This window comes from Elaeis guineensis, chromosome 13 (assembly GCF_000442705.2).
Source record: "Elaeis guineensis isolate ETL-2024a chromosome 13, EG11, whole genome shotgun sequence".
In the NCBI taxonomy this organism is placed as follows: Eukaryota; Viridiplantae; Streptophyta; class Magnoliopsida; order Arecales; family Arecaceae; genus Elaeis; species Elaeis guineensis.
In genome coordinates, this window is record NC_026005.2 from 7,253,061 (window position 1) to 7,278,814 (window position 25,754).

Here is a 25,754-nt window from a genome sequence, read left to right on the forward strand (position 1 = left end):
CAACATAGTCCTTTCCTAGGCCAAGAAACATCTTATCGTAGCTTATCATACCTTTAGATTACCATAGCCCAATTGTGGTGCTTGTTGTAGCCTCCAGAGATATAATTAGGATGCCATCCAATGGAGGACCAATTTATATCCTATCCTAAAGGACGGAGCTAGAGGGAGAGAGAACTTGGGTTTCAGGTTTCATGGGAGCCTGCTATTTTATATCTCAACGGTGGCAATTACGTTCAATGCTCATGAACATGGCGGTGCCGATCTTCAGTTGGATCGAGGACAAAAAGAAATGAATAGGGACCGAAGAGAGAGATCTAGAAAAAAAAATCTGAAGACCTTGAGATTGCGTTTGGTAGCTGGCAATCTATCCAAATTACTGGTAACTTAAACTGAGATTCATTGGATTACTGTATTTGATATGCTTCTTGGACGACAATCCAAATTATCTTGGCAATCTACATTGCCTCTCGATAACTTAAACTAAGGCCCATTGAATTGTTGCATTTGGTATGTGTTGTAGTTCTAATAATGTGGAGGGCACCAATTATCTCACAATGATTGTGAGTCAAGGGGAACTCGCACTTATAAAGAGAAAAAAATTCTTCCTATGTGAGGCACCTTTTAAAGAGCAAAACCGTGAAGCCCATGGGATAGAGCGGATAATACCTTACGTAATGGACCGAGCCTTTATCCGCAACAATGGTGCGTCAGGTAGGGGTCGAAGTCCGCCTCGATTTCTTGAGACTGAGGTCCGCCTCGGCTAACTGTGGGACTCCTCAGACTGTACACATCAGAGTCCCCCTCGACTGGGAGGCTTTATTGTAGTTCTAATAATGTGGAGGACAACAATAGTCCCACATCGGTTGTGAGTTAATGGGGACTCGCATTTATAAGGAGAAAAAAATCTTTTCCACGTGAGACACCTTTTAAAAGGCAAAACCGTAAGGCCTATGGGTCAAAGCGGATAATACCTCACGTGACGGGTCGAGCTTTTGTCCGCAATAATAGCACGCCAGGAAGGGGTCGAGGTCCGCCTCGACTAACTGTGGGGCTCCTCAAACTGTACATATCAAAGTTTCCTTTGACTGGGGCCCATTGAAGCCTAAAGGCTCACTGAAGCCTAAAGATGGTCATGAGTCAAAGCAGACAATATCTCACATATGCGGAGACGGAGGCATAAGCCAACCATCTGAGCCATTCGACCCCTTGACCATGACCACAACAGTATACTTCTTGGACGATAATCCAAATTATCTTGGCAATCTATATTGCCTCTTACGAGGCAATCTAAATAGCCTTGGAAAAGAGCAGCTATCCAAATTACCATTTCTTTAATAATGTTACAATAACAATTTTGGACAAACATACCCCTCAAAAAAATCATACAAAAACTGTTGCCCAACCCTTCCCCCCTCCACCCCCCCAACACCCCACCCTCCTCCCCCAGTGCCACCTGCGGCTCCTCCATCTCCCTCTGCTTGCCTCCCCAAACTCGCCAGCCACCCTAGCAAGGCCCTCGCCTAGGTGCGATCTAATGTCCAGGCCTACCTCTCGATGGCGAAGATCGCCTTCCTTACCGTCGGCAACAAGGTGCTCACCAGTAACAACATAGCCCTCCCCTGCTTCCTCCTCCCGGCCATGGATAATCTCCACTCTGTGCTAGCCTCACTAGGCCTCAACCACCAGATCATTGTCACCACCGCCCACTCTCTCACCATCCTCAGCGACTCCTACCCACCCTCCACCGCCACCTTTCACTGCAACCTCCTCCATCCCGACTTCCATGCCCACACCAGCTCCCCCTTCTTCATCAACACCTACCCCTACTCACCAATTAGAAAGACCCCTCCAACATTGCCCTCGACCATGCCCTCCTCCAGCCCAGCACCGCCCCCATCATCGGCCCGCGCTTCGGCCTCCAGTATGCAAACCTCCTCCATGCCTAGATTGATGCCGTCTACCACGCAATCGTCGCCGCTGAGATGACCAAGGGGGTCAAAATCGGGGTCTCGGAGATCGAGTGGCCATCTACCGACAATGCCGATGAGGCACGAGCGATGGTGGAGAATGCAGCCACTTACAATCGGAATATGATGAAGCTGGTGGCAGAGGGGAAAGGGATGCCGCTGTTGCCCAGCAATGATTGAGATCGAACGGTTGAGAGAGATGGGGAAGTAGGGCTGAAATCGGATCGGATACGAATCGGATACCTGCATATCCATATCCATATTCGTTTTGTCTAATGAATACAAATATGGCTACAGATATTATTCGGATGTAAATATTTATATCTATATTAATTTATTTTAAATAGATATGAATACGATTCAAATACTGAAAATATGAATATAATGTCAGATATAACTTAAATAATTAAACTTTATAACTACAAAGTCAAAGATATTACTAAATAAATGATAAATCAAGTTAATAACATATTTATATAGTTGAATATCTTTCTTAAAAATTAATAAGTACTATATAAAATTATATAGGATTATACGTAGATACGGATTTTCGGATACAGATTGGATAGTTGTTTATCCATATCCATATTTATTTTTTTTTTGACGAATATGAATATAGATATTAGTCAAATCTTCAAATTTTTATCCATATTCAGATTGATTTGGGCATGAAAATAGATCCAGATGAATAATATCCATACTACTTTCACCCCTATGGGGAAGTCATATCTGACATTAAGTGTAGAGTACCACAAGGTGATGGAGAAGTGCCGTCCACTATAAGAAATTTGACTATTAACGATGGTAATTCATTTTGTTGTCATTGTTAATAGTCGTTTTATCATCGCTAATACTATTAGTGACGGCATCCGTCACTAATTGATGGTCAAAAAAATCCTAGTCATTAATTATCTTTATTAGCGATGAGCTTTCTAGTCGTCCCTAATAACTGGTATTAATGATGGCATTAGCGACGACTAACTTCCATCGCTATTTATTTTTTTAAAAATAAAATTTTAAAAAATTTTAAAAAAATTAGCGGCATCTTTGTTGTCGCTAATAATATTAGCGACGGTAAAAGCCATCGCTAATACTGTTGGTGATATTTAATTTTATTTTTTTTAAAAAGATCTGTAATAATATTTTGTTATTAGTGACAGTTAATACCATCGGTAATAGTTAATTTTATTTTTTTTAAAAAATTATAATAATATTTTTTAAAATCTATTTTAATTAATCACAATCAATTATGGTTTCTAACATTTGTTATAATTAAAATCCAAAGATAATATGATAATCACAAATAAAAAATTAATTATATTATATTAAAAATATAAATTTTATAATTTTACAAGCAGTATCAAAAAAAATATAATACTTTAAGATAAGAAAATCGGTCTAGATCTTCCTCCTTGTCCTCCTCCTCATCCTCCTGCTCCTCTTTAGCAGCTGGTGGATGAGAGCCGGATGCCCTAGCATCCTGAAATGAAGAAAAATTAAATATTATTAATAAATTTTGATATGGAGGCATATCTTTTGATACACTCCTCTGATTTTCGAATAAATTATTCCTACACATTTCATTCGATAATAGAAACTAGAAACACCCCCAGCCCATCAATTGGATAGTTAGATTAAATTTTTAACCCCTAAATCCTCTTCTCCGACTCAAGCCTAAGTATGTGAAGCTTCTAAAAATAAAAACTTAAAACAAGTAAAAAAGTTTACTAATAGAATTATCAAATGTGATGGCTGGGATAATGAGCCCAGCTAGTTGTGCAGCAGTGGATCCTGAAGAATCTTCATGATTGTATCGCGGACGACATTTTGAAAGCTCTGAGTTCACTAGCTCAGAAACCTCTACATGACCTCCACGTGCGCATCACTCCAAGTCTGGGACGTCGAAGCCTGTGAGGATATCGAAGAGTATCGAGCCGCTGGAGAGGGTTGAAGCTGTGGCTGAATCCTATGATCCAGCTCCTACTCAGCCCTCTGATGACCTTGAGCCATCCCTCAAGGTCAAGGAGGGGCTGAGTGGATGGGTCATCGCCATACTGCGTAACGATGTACTCCACATAATCCGCTTATGCAGTTCAGAAATATATTAGTTCTAATATATATATCAGATCATGTAACAACTTAATAAATACAGTTTGAAATTTTTATCGTGATCTGTCGTGATCTAGAATCTAGATAATCATCAATCTTTCTAGACTGGTGTGTGGCCTCCTACAACTGCAGTTGGCCTGATGGATGATCCAGCTGTCGTCTTTACAATAAATAAATAATAAAATTAAATTAATTAAAGCATGCATATAAAAAATTTTACAGTTTTAGTGAAGAGTTTTGGTATAAATTTTTTATGAGTCTGTCGGCCACAACATGTATGTCGACGGAGCTACCCGTATGCCTGATTAGATCTTACTGGGCAGTCCGGTTCTATTGGATCCTCTGTCACCTACTGGCATACTCCTCACTGCTCCACTGATCGCATAGGACCTCCCATACATTCGTCCGTATCCAGTGATCCCTGTAGGACTTCTAGTTCGCTGGTAACTGAGAATCGAAATGCTTGATGGCAGACTATCGTAGGCTGTGTAGCCCATCTCAAAACCTATGTGTGGCTATTTGTTCGAAGATCGGATGGCCAACCTCCTCATCCTGAGGAGATAAAAATCGATAGTAACCCTGTAAGTAGAAGTAAGCATGTATTAATAAATAAAATATAAATCTATCATGAATTATTGAATTAAATATCTTTGACTTATCAGAAATATCTCTCAAGCTGCATCATGAGCCCCCGACGGCCAACTGGAGAACTCATTTACCGACCTTGGCATCAATCATCAGATGATCTCAGTAATCACACAAGGTATGGAGCTCTCTGTAAATGTGCTGCAAAATTAATTTTGAACAATAAATGTGAGACTCTACAATGACTAAATTTTAAATATATTCAATAAAGATATAATACTTATCACCGGCTCTGAATGTGGATGAGCTCTCTATCCTCCAACCTAGTTGGAGGTGCCACGAGCTAAGTGGATCCTCTACCATGCCTCTGTGTCTGAGAGCCGATCGCTGGTATGTGTGACTATGGGGTCACTGGTGACTCTTTGTCCTCCGAATCTGAGTACAAAATATCTAATATAAAGAATGTTATATTAGTTAGCAAAGAACAAAATAACAAAAACAAGAATATCTAAAGTGTTAAAGTTTACCGTAGAGTATGAGAGGTGCAAAACCCTACAAGCTGGCCACATGATCGCACTCTCCTCGAGAGCTCTGTCCTCCACTGGCATGACTCTGATCTTTAGAAGACATGATATATAGTCTCTGAAAATAAAAATAAATAGATTCACTAAGTTAATTATATAATTTTGGATAGCAATACAAGATTTAAAATGATTCAAAGATTATATACTTAGCACTACTCATCGGCCTCTTCAGATGTCTGGTACTTTTCAGATTATTCTTCTGATTTTTCCTCTTCTTCCACTTCTTCCACCTCTTATTCTTCCTCTTCTTCCCCTTCTTGCATAGAGTTATCCTTTAAAACAAAATCAATTGGGTCTACTTCCTCATGTTGGCCATCATGTAAGAGAATTCCTAAAGCATCCAACTCGACATCTATTGAAGACCAATGAAACCCTAATATTTCATCCTCTTAAAAGTATTCTAATAATTGGAGCTCTTCTTCATCTTCAAACGTGTAATGAATGGATCGAGATTTAACCTTATAAACAACCCACCAATCTTTCCTTCCTTCCTCCCTTGATGGAAAAGGAGTATAATTCACTTGAGTAGCTTGTTGGGCTAGCACGTGCCGTGACATATGCTTTTGATCCATCTTTGATTTCAATAAGCTTGTGCCATGAATCAACCTTCATATAATTATTGATATCAAACTATCGACACTTAAATAAAATGACACTATTATCACCTAAGAGGTAGGTCAACTTGATCACTTCTTTGAAGATCCCATAGTAGTCACTCTCTGCCTCGGTATCAAATCAGTTGCCTTTTATACATACATTGCTGTTCATTATACTTTTATGTTCTTCATATTATTGGATATGAAATTTAAAATTATTTACGTTACAGCCATTATAACATATCACGTACTTTGTTGGCTTATAATCTAATGGTCTTAGCTTTTTAGAAATGGATTCATCATCTTGCATGACCTGTATATTATAAAAAAATAAATTAAAATAATAAATAAAATAATAATGATCACTTACCAGTTGATAAAATCAATTTGTAAAGTTCTGTGAGTGCTGATTGAAAATTTCTTTCTCACTTATCATTGGATTGTCCCGTCTCAGCATCTCATCATATTGCCTATACATGCATAAGATAAATACAGTATGATAAGTAATTAAAGAGTTGAGATTATGATGGATACTTGCTCAATATATGGGTCGACCTCTGTACAGTTTAGCAAAATATATATCTCTGCTTGTCAAAATTCAGTATCAGTCAATATCCGATAAATCTCATGCCCAAATTCATAAGTAGGATAGATAAATATTGAGATCTCTGCCTCTGATCCCTTACCACCATCATCATGTCGACCCATTTGAGTCAGTTTTGTCTGCACACTGGGGTTAAAGTAGTGTTGGCTGAAATTTAAAATCTCTTTTATTATATAAGCCTCCACAATAGAACCTTCAACTCAGACCTTATTTTTCACTTTCTTCTTGAGACTGTGGATGTATCTTTCAAACGGATACATGCACCTGTACTGCATTGACCCCCCAACCTAGTTTCATATGTCAAATGAATCATGAGATGCTCCATGGAGTTGAAGAATCTAGGAGAAAATATCTTCTCCAACTTGCATATGATTTCTAAACTGCTAACCTCAGGACTGAAGATGTGGTTGGTGGATAATTCGGTAGCATAAATATCGCTAAAGAAAAGACTAAGCTCTATCAAAGAACTTCATATGGAGTTAGAAAGGAGATTATGCCAAGCCAATAGGAGTAATCGTTGCAAGAAGATATGGCAGTCATGGCTCTTTAGCCCATAGAATCTGCAATCTTTAATATTGATGCACCGAGCTAGATTACTTGCATAACCATCCGAAAATTTAAGACTTTTACATCATTCACAAACATCCTTTAATTACTTTCTTATTAATTATAAGATGCTTTTGGCTTCAAAAATTTTTTAGGTGACACCTCAACCAGCTCTAACTAAGGATGCTTGCATATGTTCTTTATATTTGCTCAAGCCTTGAGATTGTCCTTCATTTTATCCTTGACATTCATAACAGTGTAGAAAATATTATCGAATATATTCTTCTCAATATGCATGACGTCAAGATTATAACAGATCAAATTGGTGGACCAGTACGGCAATTCCCAGAAGATGCTTTGCTTCATCCAGTTATGAGTTTTATCAAATTTTTGAGGCTTCTGCTCGTCAAATAACATGCCAAACTAGACTTCGTCCAATTGGGATATCCTCTGAAACACTTCTATACCACTAAGGCATAGGGGTATATGGTCCTTCTCTATCTTATTCGTCCTAAAATTATCCTGCTGCTTTTGAAAAAGATGATGCTCAGACAGGAATTGACGATGAGAATCGAACCAACAGGGCTTATGACCATGCTCAAGTTGAAATGATTTTGTATTCTCCATGCAATAGGGACATACAAGCTTTCCATGAGTGCTCCATCCTGACAGCATCCCATAAGCAGAAAAATTACTAATGGTCCACATCAATGTAGCCCTCATTACAAAATTCTGCTTCTTCGATGTATTAAAAGTACATATGCCATCGAACTATAAAAAATTTAGCTCATTAACAAGAGGCCTTAGATATACATCAATGCTTCTACTAGGATGTCGTAATCCAAGAATGAGTAATGTAAAAAAGATATTATATTCTTTCATACACATCCTAGGCGAAAGATTGTATGGAGTAATAAAGACTGGCCAACATGAATAAGTGGCTGCTACATAACTGAACGGCATAAAGCCATCCGTAGATAAATTCAATCAGACATTGCATGATTCTTGAGTAAATAAAAGGTGATAATCATCAAATTACTTTCATACCTCACTGTCCGATGGATGACTCATTATATCAAAGTGCTTGTGAATTCTTTCTTTGTGCCATTTTTCTATTCGATAGTACTCTTGGATAAATAGAGCCTCCAAAGCCTAGGAGTGAGTGGAAGGTATCGAAGAACCTTACATGGTATGCCCTTTTGATTTCTACCCTCTTGCCTCGGCTTAAATCGACTTTCACCGCATACGTCACATGAGCTCTTCAGTTGGTCCTCCTTGTAGAAAAGCATGTAATTATTACGGCATGCATCTATCTTCTCGTATTCTATACCTAACTCTTTCATCATTTTCTTTGAAGCATAAAAGCTCTCAACAAGCTTCTCATCCTTGGATAGCATCTTCTTTATTATTACTACCATTCTATTATAACAACTGACCATCATATTAAATTCAACCTTCAAATTCAATAATTTTGATATAGCTGATAATACAGTGTGTGTTTCACATCCCGACCACAGTAGTTCATCAGCATCTTTCAGCATATGGTAGAAATCATCATTGCCGGCTTCTGAATCATCCTCCACATCCCTATTAAATTCAGAACCGCCACATCCATAATCATGTCTACCATTCTATTTGTGCTCCTATCCTGCTCGCTTCTAATCCTTATAACTTTTTCCTACATCTCCCTATATAAGTACCAATATTTGTAGTTGGACATAAATCCACTCCTATACAAATAGATAGTAATTGTATCCCTATCAAATATTTATCTATTACCACATCTGTTATAAGGGTAATGAACCCATCCTTAATGTAAGAGTGCCGCATTCCCAAAAGCAAATCGCAGGAGTACTCTATACCCTCTCTATATTTAGCAGAAATCATCCTATCGACTACTCGACGGTTCATCCAACTACGATCCAGGGCACACTATCTAAGAATTTTGTATATACATAAATATAAGCAACTGTTAATTAATTATTTTATCATTCAAAATGACTTACATAGTAAATACATCCTATGATCAACTAATAGGTATAGAAGGTCCTATCCTATTCAGAAAATACATTAATTCTAAAGATCAATTATAGCAATTAAACGACACACAACAAGGGCTGAAAGAAATTTCGACAGTATTTTCTCTTAATTCTTCCTACATGGCTAAAGATGTGTGGAGAGAACTAAAAAAAATACTATTTAAAATTTTTTTCAAACCTTCAGCATACCATTTGATTACTGTAATGACCTATAAAATTATTTATATTTTTTAAGCTATCCATACTGAATAATCAATTGATCAATATACATAATTCTTCTATCCATACAAAAATATATGTAGGGATACCATAGAATATATATATTAATCAAAAGATGAATCTATGATTCCATGTAATGTAATTTTTTTTAAAATCAACATCTAACTAATTACTTAAATTAATATCCAATTATGGGATGTCGTAGAATATGCACTCGGTCCTTGCATGAGGACTGACTATCCTGGACACCAGTTGGGACTCGAGGCCTGAGTGCGCAAGGCATGCCCCAACTCCATGTTTGCAATGCTGCCCGACATATTTCATCAGCCTGAGCATGCCCTGGATGCCAACTGGGCCCAAGGCCCGAGAGCGTAGGGCATGCCCCAACCCTGTGTTTGCAATACTATCCAGCACCTTCCATTAGCCTGAGCGTGCAGGGTGCATAGGGGCTAGATTTCTTAGATGCCAGCTGAGACTCGAGACTCGAACATGCAGGGTATGCCCTGACCCTGTGTTTGCAATGCTGCTCGGCACCTTCCTTCAGTCCGAGTGCTCTACATGTCGAGACCCAAGTCCCATATTTTTAATTAATTAATTCAATATCTAACTAATTAATTAAATTAATATTTAATTAATTAATTTTTAATATATAATTAAACTTAACTAACATAATTTAAATAAAAAAAATTTTAAGCGACGGCTAATACTCACATAGTGGTGAAAGGATGGTTAGGGTCGAGACATTGGCTCGGGGATGCAACCATGGAGATGAGGGTGTGGGGACGAGGCCGTAGAAAGGAGGTGCAGGTTGGGGCCACGGGGTCAGGCCGACGGGGCAGGCTAGGGCGACGGGGCAGGGGCTACAGGGTCGAGGCAACTGTAGGTGTGGAGGGCACGGGCTCGGGTACATGGGTTTGGGGTGGTCACGAGTGTGGAAGGATGCAGGCTCAAGGCCACGAGATGCTAGAGGGATGGGTCGAGGAGGGACGAGGCATTTGGGCACTGGCGAGAGGATGAGTTGCCGATGAGAGGATGGGGCGTTTAGGCACCGACGAGAGAAGAGGATGAGGGAAGAGGAGGGAAGGAGGGTTTGGGCACCGGCGAGAGAGGGTTGAGGGGGGTTTGGACACCAACAAGAGGAGGAAAGAGGAGAGAGATGAGAAGCGCATGAGAGAAAAATTTTTTCCTCCACGAATGAAAATATGTGGGGGAGTATTAGCGACGGCAAGTCCCCGTCACTAATACCGTCGATAAATATTTTAGCGATGGCAAAGTCCATCGTTAAAAATGGATAGCCGTCACTAATGCCGTCGGTAACAGTATTAGCGATAATTTTTTTTGTTGCTAAAAATAAAGAGCCATTGCTAATATTTTTATTAGAAAAAATATATTTTTTATAAATTTTTAAATATTTTTTTTAAATTATTAGGGATGATAAATGTATTCGTCGTCAATAATCGTTGGTAATTAATTAATTTAATTATAATTATAATTAAAAAAAATTAAATTTTAAATTTAGTAGCGATGGCTTTTGCCGTCACTAATAGTATTCTATTGCTAACAATATATATTAGAGATGATAGAAATTTCATCGCTAAAAATTGTTGCTAATAACTTTAATATTTTAAAAATATTAATATTTTAAAAAATATTAATATTTTAAAAAATTATTAATTTTAAAATTTAAAGCTCATATTTATCATTTATATCTAAATAATTATCGTTAGAGTATCATCACAAATGATCGTCTTGATTCGGTAGTCCTAGGTATGTCGATAATTAAACTTCGATTTCGATGGTCATGAATGATCGCATAATGATCTGATAGATGAAGACTATCGATGGATCTGAAAATTTATAATGATGATCTTGATGATGTTTATAGCATACTATCATAATTTTACATTAATCGGATATCATTATCATGATCAATTTAGCACGGGATGATTTAGACCATTAAATAAAAAATAAGTAATCAAAAGGTCAAATGGCATTCGATTATAAGATAATTTTTTAGATAAATGATCTTTACTACTACTTTGATCGTTTATCCGATGATGATCATAAAATTCAAATCACGTGTATATGAACATCTGAAACTATATGTCTCTTGACACTCATTCTTAAAGTCCTTAAGTAATTATACTTATACTTTTATAAAATCTACTTAATATAGAAGATTCATGTATGTATAGTTTGAATTTTATGATCATCACTGTATAAATGATTAAGATAGTAACAAAGATCATTTATCTAAAAAATTATCTTAATCAGATGTCGTTTGGTATTTTAATCACTCATTTTTTATTTAATGATCGAAATTATTTCATATTAAATTGACCGTGATAATGATGTTCGATTGAAGTAAAATTTTGCTAGTATGCTATAAATATCATCGAGATCATCGTTATAAATTTTTGAATCCATCGGTAATCTCTATATATCAGATCATCATGCGGTCATTCGTGACTATTGAAATTGACTTTTATTATCGACATAGCTAAAGCTACTGGATCGAGATGATTTTTTGTGAAGATACTCTAACGATAATTATTTAGATAATAAATGATGAAGATAATTATTCACTGTTGCTAATAAGTTTAATAAATAATTATTTTTTTATTTTTTACAAAGGTAATTTTCGTCTCTAATAGTGCCATCGCTAATAATTATTAGTGATAGTTTCTTTTATCGCTAATACTTTTTTCGCCATCGCTAATAAGTTTAATAAATATTTTTTTTTTGAGATGACTAAATTCATCGCTAATAGTACCATCTCTAATACAGTTTCCACCATCGCTAACAAGTTTAATAAATAATTTTATTTTTATGATGGCTTATTTTTTATCGCTATTTGTTGTCGATAAAAATTATTATTAGATACGACAAAAATATCGTTGGTAAAAAATTTATTAATAATAAAATTATTATCGTCGGTAATATCGTCGCTAATACCCTTGCTAAAACATCGTCGCTAATACTTTAATTTCTTGTAGTGGTCGAAAGTTTCGTGGATTCATCACGGAGAAGAACTACATGTCGCTGATGCTCCCCCTGGAGTATGATCTCCATCCCCCACCATCCCTCCGCAACTCCTCCATGCTCGTCTCCACCACCCCCATGGCTCCACTGCATGCGCTTACCCACCCTCCTCCCCCCTGACTCGTTGCTTCTCCGCACCACATCTACACCACTCTCACTATTTCTTATCAGGGAGAAAAAAGAGCACTAGGGCAAAATTACTGAAGGTATTTTAAAATTTTGATTTCACATTATCAAAAATCTGATTGTCATACCAAATATGTCAATCAAGATTCTCAGTAATTTTACTATAATATTATCTGTATATATCAAATATGATAAGCAATATTATAATGGTGACAATCTATCTCGAAGGCAATCTATATTATTTTCCAAAATTGCTATGTGATGCACCAAATGCAATGTGAGGCATTTCTCAAGCAACAATGATTTTTTAAAATTGGGGAGAGAATGTACTTGCATAACATTTAAGAATCATATATATTGTTAAAAAATTTATAGAATAAGAGACAAACAATAGAGTGAGAGAGAGAGATAGAAAGAGAAAAGACTTCATATTTCTTTTACATTACAGTTGGTATACCTTAGAAGTTATAAATACTAATATACAGATCCTATATATATTAGAAAAATAATATAGGCAGATATAAGATCATGCTAATAAAAGAAAAAAGATGAGCTAATATAGATTGTTATGTGATCGATCTTTAAAATTATTCTAACAAGATCATACTAATTAAAAAAATAATACATACTAATAAAGAATCATGCTAATAAGAAAAAATATTAAGCGCGGACACAATTTGTTATAGGATCCCAAAAATCATGCCAACAACTATAATAGAATATTAGAAACAAGCCATCGAATTCTTAATTATGAACATGGGAATCAATTACTAGCTATATGAGCTCAGCGAATACAACTTCATAGTTGAGTTGGATTTTGGATTTAAAACTCAAATTCAAACTCTAATAGTCCCTCTCAAGCCGGAGAAAATCAAATTTATACTCCAATATTGTTGGAACAAATGTAGGTTGTTCGAGTTGGTGTAGTATTGGACAAATCAAGCAATTGAAGCATCTAGATAATGTTATTATAGTTTCCTTTCTAATTTTTTTGCAAAATTAGAGACATTACCTGGGCTCTGTTTGTATTTACTAACATGGTTGAAACGGGTCAAATTATCTGATGGCGGTGGCCTCTTTTTGGTATATATATATATATATATATATATATATAATCAAATTGAATTTGTTACTAAGACCATTCAAGTTGATATGATTCATCATAATACTTGCTTACGTACCGCGCTTCCATGATCAATAAAGAAAATAGCAATGAAATTATTATAGGTGTGCTTTTATGCCTGATACCTACAAGGCTAGCACTTTCAGGTAAGGTGCGCACCCCGTGTTCCATGCCAATCCGAAGAAAAGCAGGCATGCACTTTGTCAGCAAATGTCACACCATCGATACAAACCAGTTGGCATCCTTTTCACCAAGAATACTTAAAAGAAAAGTGCCAAAAAACAGAGCATCTAACCCATATTTGTGAGCCATAGTTTTAATTTCTTGCTGTGAAAAGCAGCAGGAGAGGGATGCATGATAAAAGAAAAGAAACCTCACAACTGGGGCGAATGTTCCCAATGTTCCATCACAATTCACAAGGCCAGAAAGGTTAAAACTTCAAAGCTAAACCAAAGGGCAAATGGGGAAAGGTATTTGTCCCCTTGATGCGAAGGGGGGAGCTTGGGACTATGCGGTTCGAGTGCGTTTACTCGGCTTTCCAAGATGTGGACGAGGCGGGCCTGCATGCGGCTGACAGCGCAGCGGTCGCGGCGTTTGCGTCGAGCCACGTAGAGGGAGGGGGTCGAGGCCACACCGCCAGGCCGAACTCTGGCGAAAGCTCCGCTGTCGTTTCGGTTTGTATGCCGGAAAGGCCCCTGGCTCTCATGGGGCTCTTGGAAGGCCGGGTGGCAACAATGGGGAGCCTGCTCCACCGCATGCTGACCACGCCTTCGCTCGCCCTCTGCCACGGGTTTCGTATTCCTCTTCCGAGTGTTACACACCATCTCTCTCTCTCTCTCTCTCCCCACCCCCCCGCCCTCCTCCAAGTATATATAAGGCCTTCTTCTAACTACTTTCACACCATCCTCGCCACCACTATATAGTATTCAAAGTTTCAAATCTCTCTCCTCCCCCTACCCCCTCTTTGTCTTAGCTCTGCTCCCTAACATTTCACCCAGTTTATTCATAGCTCCTTGGTATCCTTTCCTCCTTTTATATATTTGGCAAGGTAAGAGAAAGGAAGGGGCTCTCTCTCTCTCTCTCGCTGTGTGTGTCTGTTTCTGTATATAGAGTTTTGTTAAGGATTAGATAGGAGGCAGGCGGCACATCTTCTTAATGTGTCTCATCATATTAATGGAGTTTATTGTTACAACACCTCCTTCCTCCCTTTATCGCTCTCCGTGGGTGCATAGCCCAAAGAAAAGAGTAGTGCTATGGCTACTCTTTCCATGGAAGATTACGTGGAGGTTTTCATCTCCACCCCTCCCATCTCTGTGTTTGTGTTTGTTGTGGTGTAAGAGAGTTTGCTGAACCTAGGAGATCCATCAATCACTTTTTCGTTTTCTTTGCATGGCTCTTCGATCTCTCAGTTATAGGAAACTCTCGTTTCACTTTTTCCACTAAAACGAGGAACGGAGAATACCAGGTATCACCCTTTCTTTCCTGCTTAGATTAATAAACTTACTCGTTTCCCGTTTATTAGTCGTTAATTTCCCATTTATCTTCCTAAAATTTTATCAGTTACTATTTTTGCCCCCGCGCCTCCGCGCCCCCCCTTCCCAACATATGCCAAGTATCTTTCTGGTTGGCTTTTTCTTCACTATATGAAGCACTTTCCTTAGACGTTTCCCTGTAACTTCTAAGAAACTACCTCTGATACCTGTAGTTTTTTTTTTCCCCTAAAATAATAAAAGTAACAGTGCCTACTGCCTAGCTATTATTTATCATTATTATCGTCTATTCAACAATTACCAGCTTTTTTAATTTGCATGGAGTTACGGTGCATTCCATCCCACAGGAAATGGCGTCTTCTCAGGAGGCAATGAGCAAACTGAGGGTGGGGAGGACGACCGAGTATCGAATGGGCACGGACACGAGGCTGCTGACCATCGACCATGGCCCGACGGAGCTTTTCGTGCTTTGCACCGAACGTTTTGAAGCTGCCCCGGCCTTCCGTTCTGGGGACTTCTCCATGCACATGATTAGGGTTAAGGGGAACCCCATGGCCATGGTCATCTGCATGGTGGGGGATCATCAATGGATGCTAGCAAAGGACTCCCTTGTGCTCCATGTCGAGGCTCGGATGTTTGTGTTCGTCTTGCCGGGCTTCCTTTATGGGCTTACATTGCCGACCACTGCTTCTGACCATGAATCCAGGATTGTGGAAGAGATTTTCAAGAGGTTCTGCGCATACCGAGACCTCTCGGCAAACGAAGGTAAATGGATTTGAGGGATGATCACATTTGATCTATAAAGGTGCAGTTTATGTTCATTATTGCATGTTGGTCACTATAATGGATGCTTTGATTTCAATGATTTGAGTAAAGCTTTTTTTTTGCTTTCTGTCATTAGCGCACAAGTCATTTGTATTGTTCAAGTTGTTGTTTTGTGAACCCCGTGAAGCTTCCACTTTTGACATCTGGACTTTTAGCTAGTTAGATGCTCTTTAAAAGGTGCATCAATATTAAATTAAAATTTGCTCCTTAATTATAATATCGTGGCTAGCTATTAGATTGCAAACCTTTTGAGACCATTAATTTCATACTATTTTCAACTTTTCACACTCTTTATTATAAATCCTTCTTTTAGTACACATTCGAACATGCCCTGCTCGAGTTCTTCTTTTGTTAATATCCCTTATCAGATGGTTGTTGCACATTTTCATATCATACCAAGTAGTTATGTACCAGCTTTTTTCTTTCGATTATTTTTCTTCTTATTTTTCTCAAAAAATGTATTTTTCTTATCATATGTTAAAATTAGTTATGCACGACCATCTTTGTCACATTCGTCGGAGAAAAAATAATATAATAAACTTCATTGCAATTTGGTGAGTTCCCATTCTTATTTTTCTATTATATTGAGATTTTGGGAATCCGGGGCAAGTAATTCCTTAATATTCCCAATTAATTATTTGGTACTGCTTGTCATATATGAGCACATAAAGTCCAAGTTCTCTATGTCATATGCTTGGACTTTCCATGACCATCAAAGACCGAATATTAGCATTGGAATTGTGTTTGTTCCCAAACAATCAAAGAAATTAAGGCCCATTCTGAACTTGAGATCCTAGATGCTGTTCCTTTGGGTGCGTACTTCACCTGTCCATTTCGTATAATTTCCATTGGCCAAGACTCCATCTTGAAGCATGATAAGTCCAACTAAAGTACCGTTGGAGGTCATCCAACTTGAGGATCGTTTTATTAGTAGTTATGTTATAAAGTATTTGTATTACTCTCACATTCTTTCCCAGATTGCGAATCGGGTGGCGACTCGAACTCCGAGACAGATCCGTGGGCCCGGGCCTACTCGAAGATGGAAAAGCTCACCTCCCGGAAGACCGTCATCGCCGCCGCCAACTCGGCCAAAACCCCACCGGAAACCACCGCCGGCGTTAGCTCCGCGGACCCCAACACGAGGAGGAAGCTCCAGCGGGCGGTGAGGACGTCAGCCGTCGTGAAGCTCCTCTCCCGGGCCCTCCTCGCCGGTGCGCTGGACCCCACCAAGCATCTCCACCTGGTCGCCGCCACCGCGGCCGGCGGCGCCGCCCTTCCGACGATGTGGGCCCTGGCGGACCTCCTGGACGCCGTCGAGGCGGGTAAGCAGAGGATCGAGGCCCTGCCGCTCGGCCAGCGGGGCCCGCAGGGGAGCAGCGGGTGGTGGACGTTGAACCGGGAGGGGGCCAGGCGGCTGCTGGAGGTCGTATGGGCGTGTGGTGCCACCAGGGGGGTGAAGAGGACACGTGTCGAAGCTGTAGAGGAGGAGGAGGAGGAGGACAGCAACGGGGGGAGCAACGGTATAACGGGTAGTAACGGTCGGTGCCGTGGCGGGAAAGCAAAAGAGGGAGGCAGTAAGATGGTTGCGTGAATTGAGAGTATGATAATTTCAAAGATGCATCTCTACCATTGGAAGTTTTATGTTTGGGTGGCTCAGATTACAGTTGGATTTCCACGATGCAGGTGATAGTTCTGTTTCAATTGGGGGATGATTTCGTTTAGTCATCTCTCTTTGGATAGTTTTCATTTTTCCCTTTTTTTTTTTAGTACGGAGAGTTTTCATGTTGTTTGCTAGACGTTCTTTTCTTCTAGTTGATCATGCTGTACTTGTGTTGCACAGCTATGGGTCCTTGATGTAAGCAACTTAACTCTTGTCAATAATAGAAGCCAGCTGATTGAATTTGGTAATTTTCATTAATTAGAAACATTGTCAGCTGGAATTTGCGGGCCTTACTTCTTCTATTGATGTTTATTATTTTTCTCAGATATCTCCATTCTAGTTATTTTTCTTTCTCAATGAATGATAAAGTTGAAAGAGGTTGGCCTCCTAATTTGCAGGACCTCTAGTCAAAATGGAGGAGAAAGAACAAATAGCGGCTGGTTCATACTGCTGGTGTCCAAACGTATTACAGCTGCATTGGCTACAATGTCGCGAGAGCGGAACTCCATATTTCTTAACAGATCATTCTCTATCCACTCCACTCTCAAGATCCTAATGAACTATCGCAGCCGGAAATGTGTCCCTCCCAACAAGGCTGATGAGCATGAGCTTGTGTGGAGCAAGTTGGCAGTCCGTCGCACCTTCTATGTAATGTCCTGTTTGTAATGCTCCCCTTCTCCCAGTCTTCTTGTAAATTCTGTTCCACTCTGCTGTAAGTGGGCTGGTCTTTACGGTCTCCATTTCTATCCAAAAAAAAAAAAAAAAGACAGAAGAATGCCGTTAACGTTCTCAGTGAAACATGATATATTGTGCATTTGTTTTAACCACCTTGAATTCGGTGCTCCTGTTGCAGAATCTAACTTCAAGTGATACACATGAGGTGGTTTAGCAAAAATGTAAAATTTGGTCTAGACAGCAATCGAGACCTGCAACACAATGGGTTTGGATTGTATTTTTTATGTGATAGAGTAAGAGCGATTCATACTGCAATAACATAGGATATTAGTGATATAAAAAATTTATCATTAATAACAAATTTTCATCCCTAATAACTAAATATTAGTGATGTAAAAAATTCATCGTTAATAATAGATTTTCATCGCTAATAATTATTAGTGACGATATTCATCGCAAATAATACCGTCATTGATAATTTTTTATGATAAAAAATTTTTTTATCGCCAATAATCAATATTACCGATAAAAAAAATTTCTCGTTAAAATTTTTTTTTTTCGAAAACTATTTATGATGAAAAATTTTAGTCATAAAAAAAATAATTTGCTACGAAATATTACGTCGCTAATAAAAAATAATTATTTACAATGAATAATATTCATCGCTATTAAGTTAATTAAAAATTTTTATGAAAATTAAATTTAAAAAAAATATTAGCGACGTAAATTTTTCATCGCAAATATGACAATTTTCGACGTAAATTTTTGTCGCTAATAAATTATCAATTATTTACGATAAAAATATTTTCATCGTTATTAATTTAATCAAAAATTTTTATGAAAATTAAATTTAAAAAAAAATATTAGCGACATAAATTTTTCGTCGCAAATACGATAATTTTTTATGTAAATTTTTATCGCTAATAAATTATCAATTATTTATGATAAAAATATTTTTATCACTATTAATTTAATATAAAATTTTAATATTTTTAAATTTATTAAAAAATTTATTTACGATCAATTTTTCGTCGCTAATATATTTTTTGGCAACCAATATTTCATCGAAAATAATTCTGTCGCTAATCATTTACACATATTTTTTTAAAAAATAATTTATAAATATATATATTTAATTTATATTTATAATATTTTTATAAATTAAAAATAAAAAATAAAAATAAAAAATTTACACAATAAACTCACAAATAAATTTCATCATTTTATTATATTAAATTATAATTACAAGAGATCTAAAATAAAAATAAAAAGCTATATAAAGAGGCCGTCAAGTGTCGGCATCTGCAGAAAGGGAACAGGCTGAGGAAAGAAAGCGCTCGGAAGAGCTCGGACTGGCCTGCTGCTGCCTTACCAGCTGTATCATCTACGTTATCCACTCCATCATCTGGATCTGAAGCTGTTGGTACTCATCGACGTATGCAGCCAACTCATCAGCTCGCTGCTCAGTCTGTCTCTACACCTCTGTCAGTCGAGCATCGCAGGCAGCATGGATGTCAGTCCTGACGAGCGTAAAGATGAGGGAGTACTGATCCCATGCCCTAAATTCTTAACATAATAAGGTTTCGTACTAAGCACCTGATCACAGATCTCATCATCTGTGGGTGCTATCGAGCCCTCAGAGATAGACTGAGATCTGATGCCTATCATACAGACCTAAAAATTAAAATTATAGCTATTTTAATTTCGTATAAAAAATCAAACTGTGAATGAAAAAATAATTAAAAAAACTTACAAAAAGCTCCTAGCTCCTCGTCGTCCACTCTCCGGACCGTCGCTGGTGGATTCGCTGGTAAATATTGATCCTACTAAGAAGCTCGCCACTCTCTGCATCTCTTTATAATTCGAGAATAATTAATTAAATTTTTTTTAAATAGTTAGAGAGTTAAAATATACTAATTAGAAATTACTTACCATCTGCTCTATATGACAAGCGAATGACCTCGAACCCCCACAATGTGATACGGTCTGTCTCGTCCGATTCGTGGTGTTCTGGGCACATCGTTTCTGTACAGTTAGCAGTCAAATTAGTAGGCAACAAACTAAATTTAAGAATAAATGATTCAATCATTAAACTTTAAAAAAAAATTAGATGCGTAATTGGATATGTCGGATCCTCGTAATGCTGGCATATAAGAGTCCAATCATCCATAGTGATGCTGTCATAGGGCCGCTACCACACTACCTCCACCCCATGATCCTGCATCACATGGTATCAATGCTGATGGATGCGGTGGCGATACTCCTTGAAATGCAAACATAAATGAGCGTCCACAGCTCGCCGCATGTGATCCTTTTCAAAATTAATAATATCAAATGCACCCTGCCAATAACAAATATTAGAAGAATATTGTGCTAATTCAATATTCACAATATAATTTATTTTATCTGTAACTGGATGTAGAAAATCTCTCTCTGAGCCCGTACAATGTGATGCTAATCGAAAAGTATTATGGGGGTATAGCTGCGGCATATGATGCCCACCTCAGTCTGCCACGGCTCGCACCATCCCCTAATGGGACTGGTGTAGTCGGGTGGTATCTCAATATGAAGATGCTATCCCGGGTGCTCGCATCTTCGATGTTCTAGAGCGAGGTTCTTCGATGGACCTCACCCTCGTCTCACCACTAGTGGAGACTGATCTGAAATAATAATAAATAAATCATTAGTATGATAGCTATCCAAATAAAAAAAAATAAATTTTATTATATAAAAAATATAATAATACCACTCGAATCCACCTCACTCGGACCCACCTCACTAGGATCTGCCAGTGCAGGACCCTCTGGCAATGGAGCTGGTGCGATAGTGAAAATGGGTGAAGATGCCTCAGCCTCAAGAGTAGACTGCGAATGCGAATATCGTCATCTGTCTCCTGATGCCATACCTATAATTTTTGACATATAAATGAATATAATATTGAACAATAATAATAAAAAATAAATTACATTCTAATGAATAGAATTATATTGCATACCATTATTGCAAGAGAAGATTGAACAAATAATATAGATCTACTCATCAATATTCATATCTTCCTCGATGTGTAGGTCCTCCGAATCATAATAATCGAGTAATGTATCATCTTCCATCTCATCGTCATTTATGAACTAATCATCACCCTCTGACTCATCAAGATTAAATATAAAATCAGCTTCAACTTCGTTGGACGGTAGATCAGCCCTATTCAAAAGAGCTGTTACAAGTTCTTCATCAACAAGAAGCTCGGCTAATATTTGTTCTTCCACTTGAAAAGTATTTTCTTCATGTAAATCTGAATTTTCATCCATCTCTAATCGGGTTGGTATGTCATATACACCTCTAGCCATTATTTTTTGGATGACATGCCAATTACCTCGATACTTTAAATCCTTCAAATATATTACTTATTTTACTTAAGTTGCTAATATATACGGCTCATTCTAGTACCATATTCGTGCAAAGTTTATACTGATAAAGTATGGATCGATATGAATATCGATCTTTTTATTGCTAATATCCTACCACACTGAAATAAGAATACAGAATTATTGGATCCATACTTCAGTTCTATGATATCTATCAGTACACCATAATATTCAATCTCTTCCTCTCCTTCATATCCTATTATAGCAATCCCACTATTCTGAGTCCACCGTTGCATCTCAAGCTTTCTTGTGTGAAATCTCATTCCTCCAATGATACAGAATGCGTAGTGGTTAACCCTTCGATCAGAGCCACATGTTAAATCATACAACACATCGATCGCACTCTCTTTTTTATTGAAATACTTATATTTCATCTACATCATAAAAAAATTATGTTTGTTTAAATAATTATTTTTATAATTATTAAAAATAATATATTATTAGTGCAACTTACAAGATCATCAAATCATTTTATAAATTCTCTCCTATGTCGATCATCAGCATCTGTATTATTCTCTCTGCATAGTATAATCTTGTGTTCACTGTAACAAGTCATGATTTTTAATTTTACATCGACATGAAAAAATTACTTAGAATATTAAACAGTATACTAAGATGGTACTTACTCCATGAAATTTTTAATTTCTTCATAATTATTTAGAACGTAGAAGTGTGCTTTGGATAGCTCATTCACATCCATAAATTCATATCTCTTTCCACCAATAGGTCGAACCATTTGTTTAAATATAGATAGCATCGGTTCATATATTGTCACCCCATTCACGGTCTGTATTATGATCTATATGATTCAATCTTGTTTCGATATCGTCAAGATACATCGAGCAGAATGTGACACATTCCGTAGCTATATATGCTTCCACTATAGACCCTTCAAGCCATACTTTATTGTGTATATACTTTTTTAGAATATATAAAAATCTATAAATAAAAATAAATTTAAATTTTAGAAACATATTTACATCTTATAACTGATATGACAAAGTGCATACAATTTCTTTACCTTTCAATAGGATACATCTACTGATAATATATCAGTCCGACCAAAAGAGCTTCTTTTGAAAAATGAATAACCAGATGCACCATAACATCAAAAAATAATAATAAAAAAATTATTTCTAACTTACAAAGAATGAGCATAATATCTTTCTCAAACTTCTCAAGTAAGTTAATCTTCAATTTTTGACAATACTGTTCTCGAAAGAACACTCCCAACTCAATCAATATAATTCGAACATCACCACCCAAATGCCATGCATAACCACAGGAAGCAAGTGTTGCATCATCACATGGGAGTCATGACTTTTCATGTCAGAGATATTGTCGTTATTATTCCCAACACACAGCGATACGTTTGAAGAGTATGCATCAGAAAACTTTACGATTTTGAACCATCTATAGAAACTCTTTTTTTTCTTGTCAAACAGCAAATAACATGCACGTGGCATAAAAAATTTATCTTCTCGACAAACTAAATGCAACTCCGGTCGGATTCTCATTTTCTACAAATCAAGGTGAGCTTATGTACTATCTTTTATTTTTTTTGGAATGTTCAATACAGTACCAATAATATTATCATAAATATTCTTCTCAATATGTATTACATCCAAATTGTGACGAAGTAGTAGCTGCTTCCAATAAGGTAGTTTGAAAAAAAATACTTCGCTTTGTCCAATTCAACTCAGCTTCAGTATGCTTCCACTTGTGAGTATCCGATATTTTTTTAAATTGAACGTTTTCAATAACTTCAAGTTGTTCTAAAATTTTTGCTCCACTTAACTCCTTAGGTGATGAATGTTGGTCGGACTTACCATCAAAGTATTGGTTGTAACGGATTCTCCAAGAATGATTACGAGGTAGAAACTGCTAATGACCTACAAAGCATATTTTTTGTCCATGCTTTAAATGTAAGAAGAATGCATCCTTGTTGCATATTGGACATACCAGATATCTTTTGGTGCTCCATCCAGATAAGTTTTCATATACATAAAAATTATTTATGGTCTATAAAATCGAAGCATGCAACGTAAAATTCTTTCGACTCATAGAATCATATGTTTGTACTTTATTTTTTCATAGCTTATTCAGATCATCGATTGATGGTCTAGATATACATCAATTTCATTATCTGATGCTTTCAGATCTGAATTCAACAGTAACATAAAAATAAATGATTCTTTTATGCACTTCTTAGGTGACACATTATATACAACTAGCATCACAAGCTACATGCTGTAGGAAGTACTCAACTTGCCAAAGGGATTAAATCCATCTATCGCTAGACCAAGTCGGATATTGCATGGGTCACTCGCAAAGTGCGGATGCTTTGCATCGAAGCCTTTTCATACTATGTAGTCGATCGAGTGGCTAAGTATGTTCTCTTCCGAAACCCACTGCTCATGATGCCATCTCATTGCTTCAGTTATCTTTATAGACATATACAACTTTTGAAGTCTTGGAATCAATAAGAAATACCTCAAAATCTTTTGAAGCATCTTCTTTCCTTTTCTGTTATCAGTTTTGTGCCTAGGCTCACTGCATTTTAGACATTCAGTTGCCTGTTCATTATCTTTATAAAATAATATATATTGATTTTTGCAGGCATGTATAAAAATATAGCCAAGTTTCAATTTTTGCATGTATATTTTTGCTTCATAATACGGTTTCGGAAGTCTCTCTCCATCGAGAAAAGCTGCTTCAATCAATGTCAAATTTTGATCAAATGACTTCTAACTCCATTGGTTCACGATTTTAATATGAAGTAATTTTATCAAAAACTCTAACTTGGAGAACCTTGCACAATTTGGATAGAGTGGCTCTTGTGCATCCCTTATAAGCTTTGCAAACTGTTCAGAAGTCCCTTCTACCTCAAGTCGGATATTGTATTCATGATCAGAATTACCTTCAGACATACTAGTACTCATGCGTATATTTGAACAAATATCCTGATGTAAATCATCCAATAGTTCTCTTATACCACCATGCTCGACAGGTTCAGCAGCATCACTATCATCTTCAATATCATCATCATCGCGCACAACTTCATTCGGATCACCCTCTCCATACCATATCCAACAAGTATACTTCTTATCCATACCATAACGTAGCAGATGCTCCTCAACAAGTATTATGTGATGATATATCAATAAAATCTCGAACATCTTTTCGATATTCAGATAAAAAAATACCTCTAGCATTCATCCAACTTTTATTGATATCTATCTAACAACAAATATGAAAACCATTATAAGCAAAAAAAAATTTTAGTGGTATTCATCCAAACCGAACCCCGATCTATATTTCGAATCGAATTCCGACCCAGATTTCAGACCAAATCCCGATCTGGATCCAAACACGGATCATTTTATATAAAACAGCATGCATTAAAGAACATAGACTGAACAGTAATACAGAAAATCTCCTTCCACCAATTTAATGAAACAAAAATACATGATCCTATCCATTTCAAATCATTACTAATAGGTGTCACCCTATCCCTTTTAGAAAAGTAATAATCTTATTATTGTTACTAGTCGATATTTTGTTTCATTATTATGAAAATTTTGATAGTATCTCTCCATAATTTTCTAAGTATTCGATGTGAATATAGTGCCTATGCACCCTATCCACTATATACCCGAATAACAGTGGACAGATAACTACTGAGTATCACATAATGAAATAAAATATCAATTATTAACAACAATAATATTGTTACTTTTTCAAAAGGCTCGAATATGGGATATCTAAGAGTCGATCTCGATTAAGATCGACTCTTGAACGAAAATCTATGGCTCAACGCAATTTAACTATCATCTCTGAACATACATTCAAAGATGAATTTTTAATTTATCAAAAAAAACTAACTCTGTATCGAAATTTTTTTATCAAAAATTTCAGTAGAGTTTTTTCTAAAATAAAAAATATTTTTTATATTTAATTATAATAAATAAAAATATACAAAATAATATATAAAATAATTAAATTGTAATAAGCAAAAGCAATGTGCATTGTGCTAGTGGAATAATAAAAAATTTATAAGTTTCAGCAGTAACACTAAAAAATTTATACAATAAATATAAAATAAACTATAAGTAGTAGAGCATGCAAAATAATATTAA

The 25,754-nt window shown here is 36.8% G+C and overlaps 1 protein-coding gene and 1 pseudogene across 3 annotated transcripts; both read left to right on the plus strand.

The window, feature by feature from the left end:
• Nucleotides 1-674: 674 nt before the first annotated feature.
• On the plus strand, nucleotides 675-2,147 carry LOC109506535 (glucan endo-1,3-beta-glucosidase 11-like; annotated as a pseudogene).
• A 12,283-nt stretch (nucleotides 2,148-14,430) lies between these two features.
• On the plus strand, nucleotides 14,431-18,221 carry LOC105056860 (uncharacterized). Of its 3 annotated transcripts, XR_012136519.1 has the most exons (4): nucleotides 14,431-14,588; nucleotides 15,378-15,795; nucleotides 16,833-17,538; nucleotides 17,914-18,221. XR_012136519.1 is itself a non-coding variant. In XM_010939194.2 (3 exons), exons 2-3 carry the CDS (start codon nucleotides 15,381-15,383, stop codon nucleotides 17,444-17,446), a joined length of 1,029 nt encoding a protein of 342 aa, XP_010937496.1. In that variant the 5' UTR covers nucleotides 14,431-14,588; nucleotides 15,378-15,380; the 3' UTR covers nucleotides 17,447-17,763. The 3 variants fall into 3 exon arrangements, 2 of the variants coding, with proteins under 2 accessions (XP_010937496.1, XP_010937495.1); XM_010939194.2 differs by lacking the exon at nucleotides 17,914-18,221 and having other exon boundaries at nucleotides 16,833-17,763; XM_010939193.2 differs by lacking the exons at nucleotides 14,431-14,588; nucleotides 17,914-18,221 and adding an exon at nucleotides 14,595-15,005 and having other exon boundaries at nucleotides 16,833-17,759.
• The last annotated feature ends 7,533 nt before the right edge of the window (nucleotides 18,222-25,754 follow it).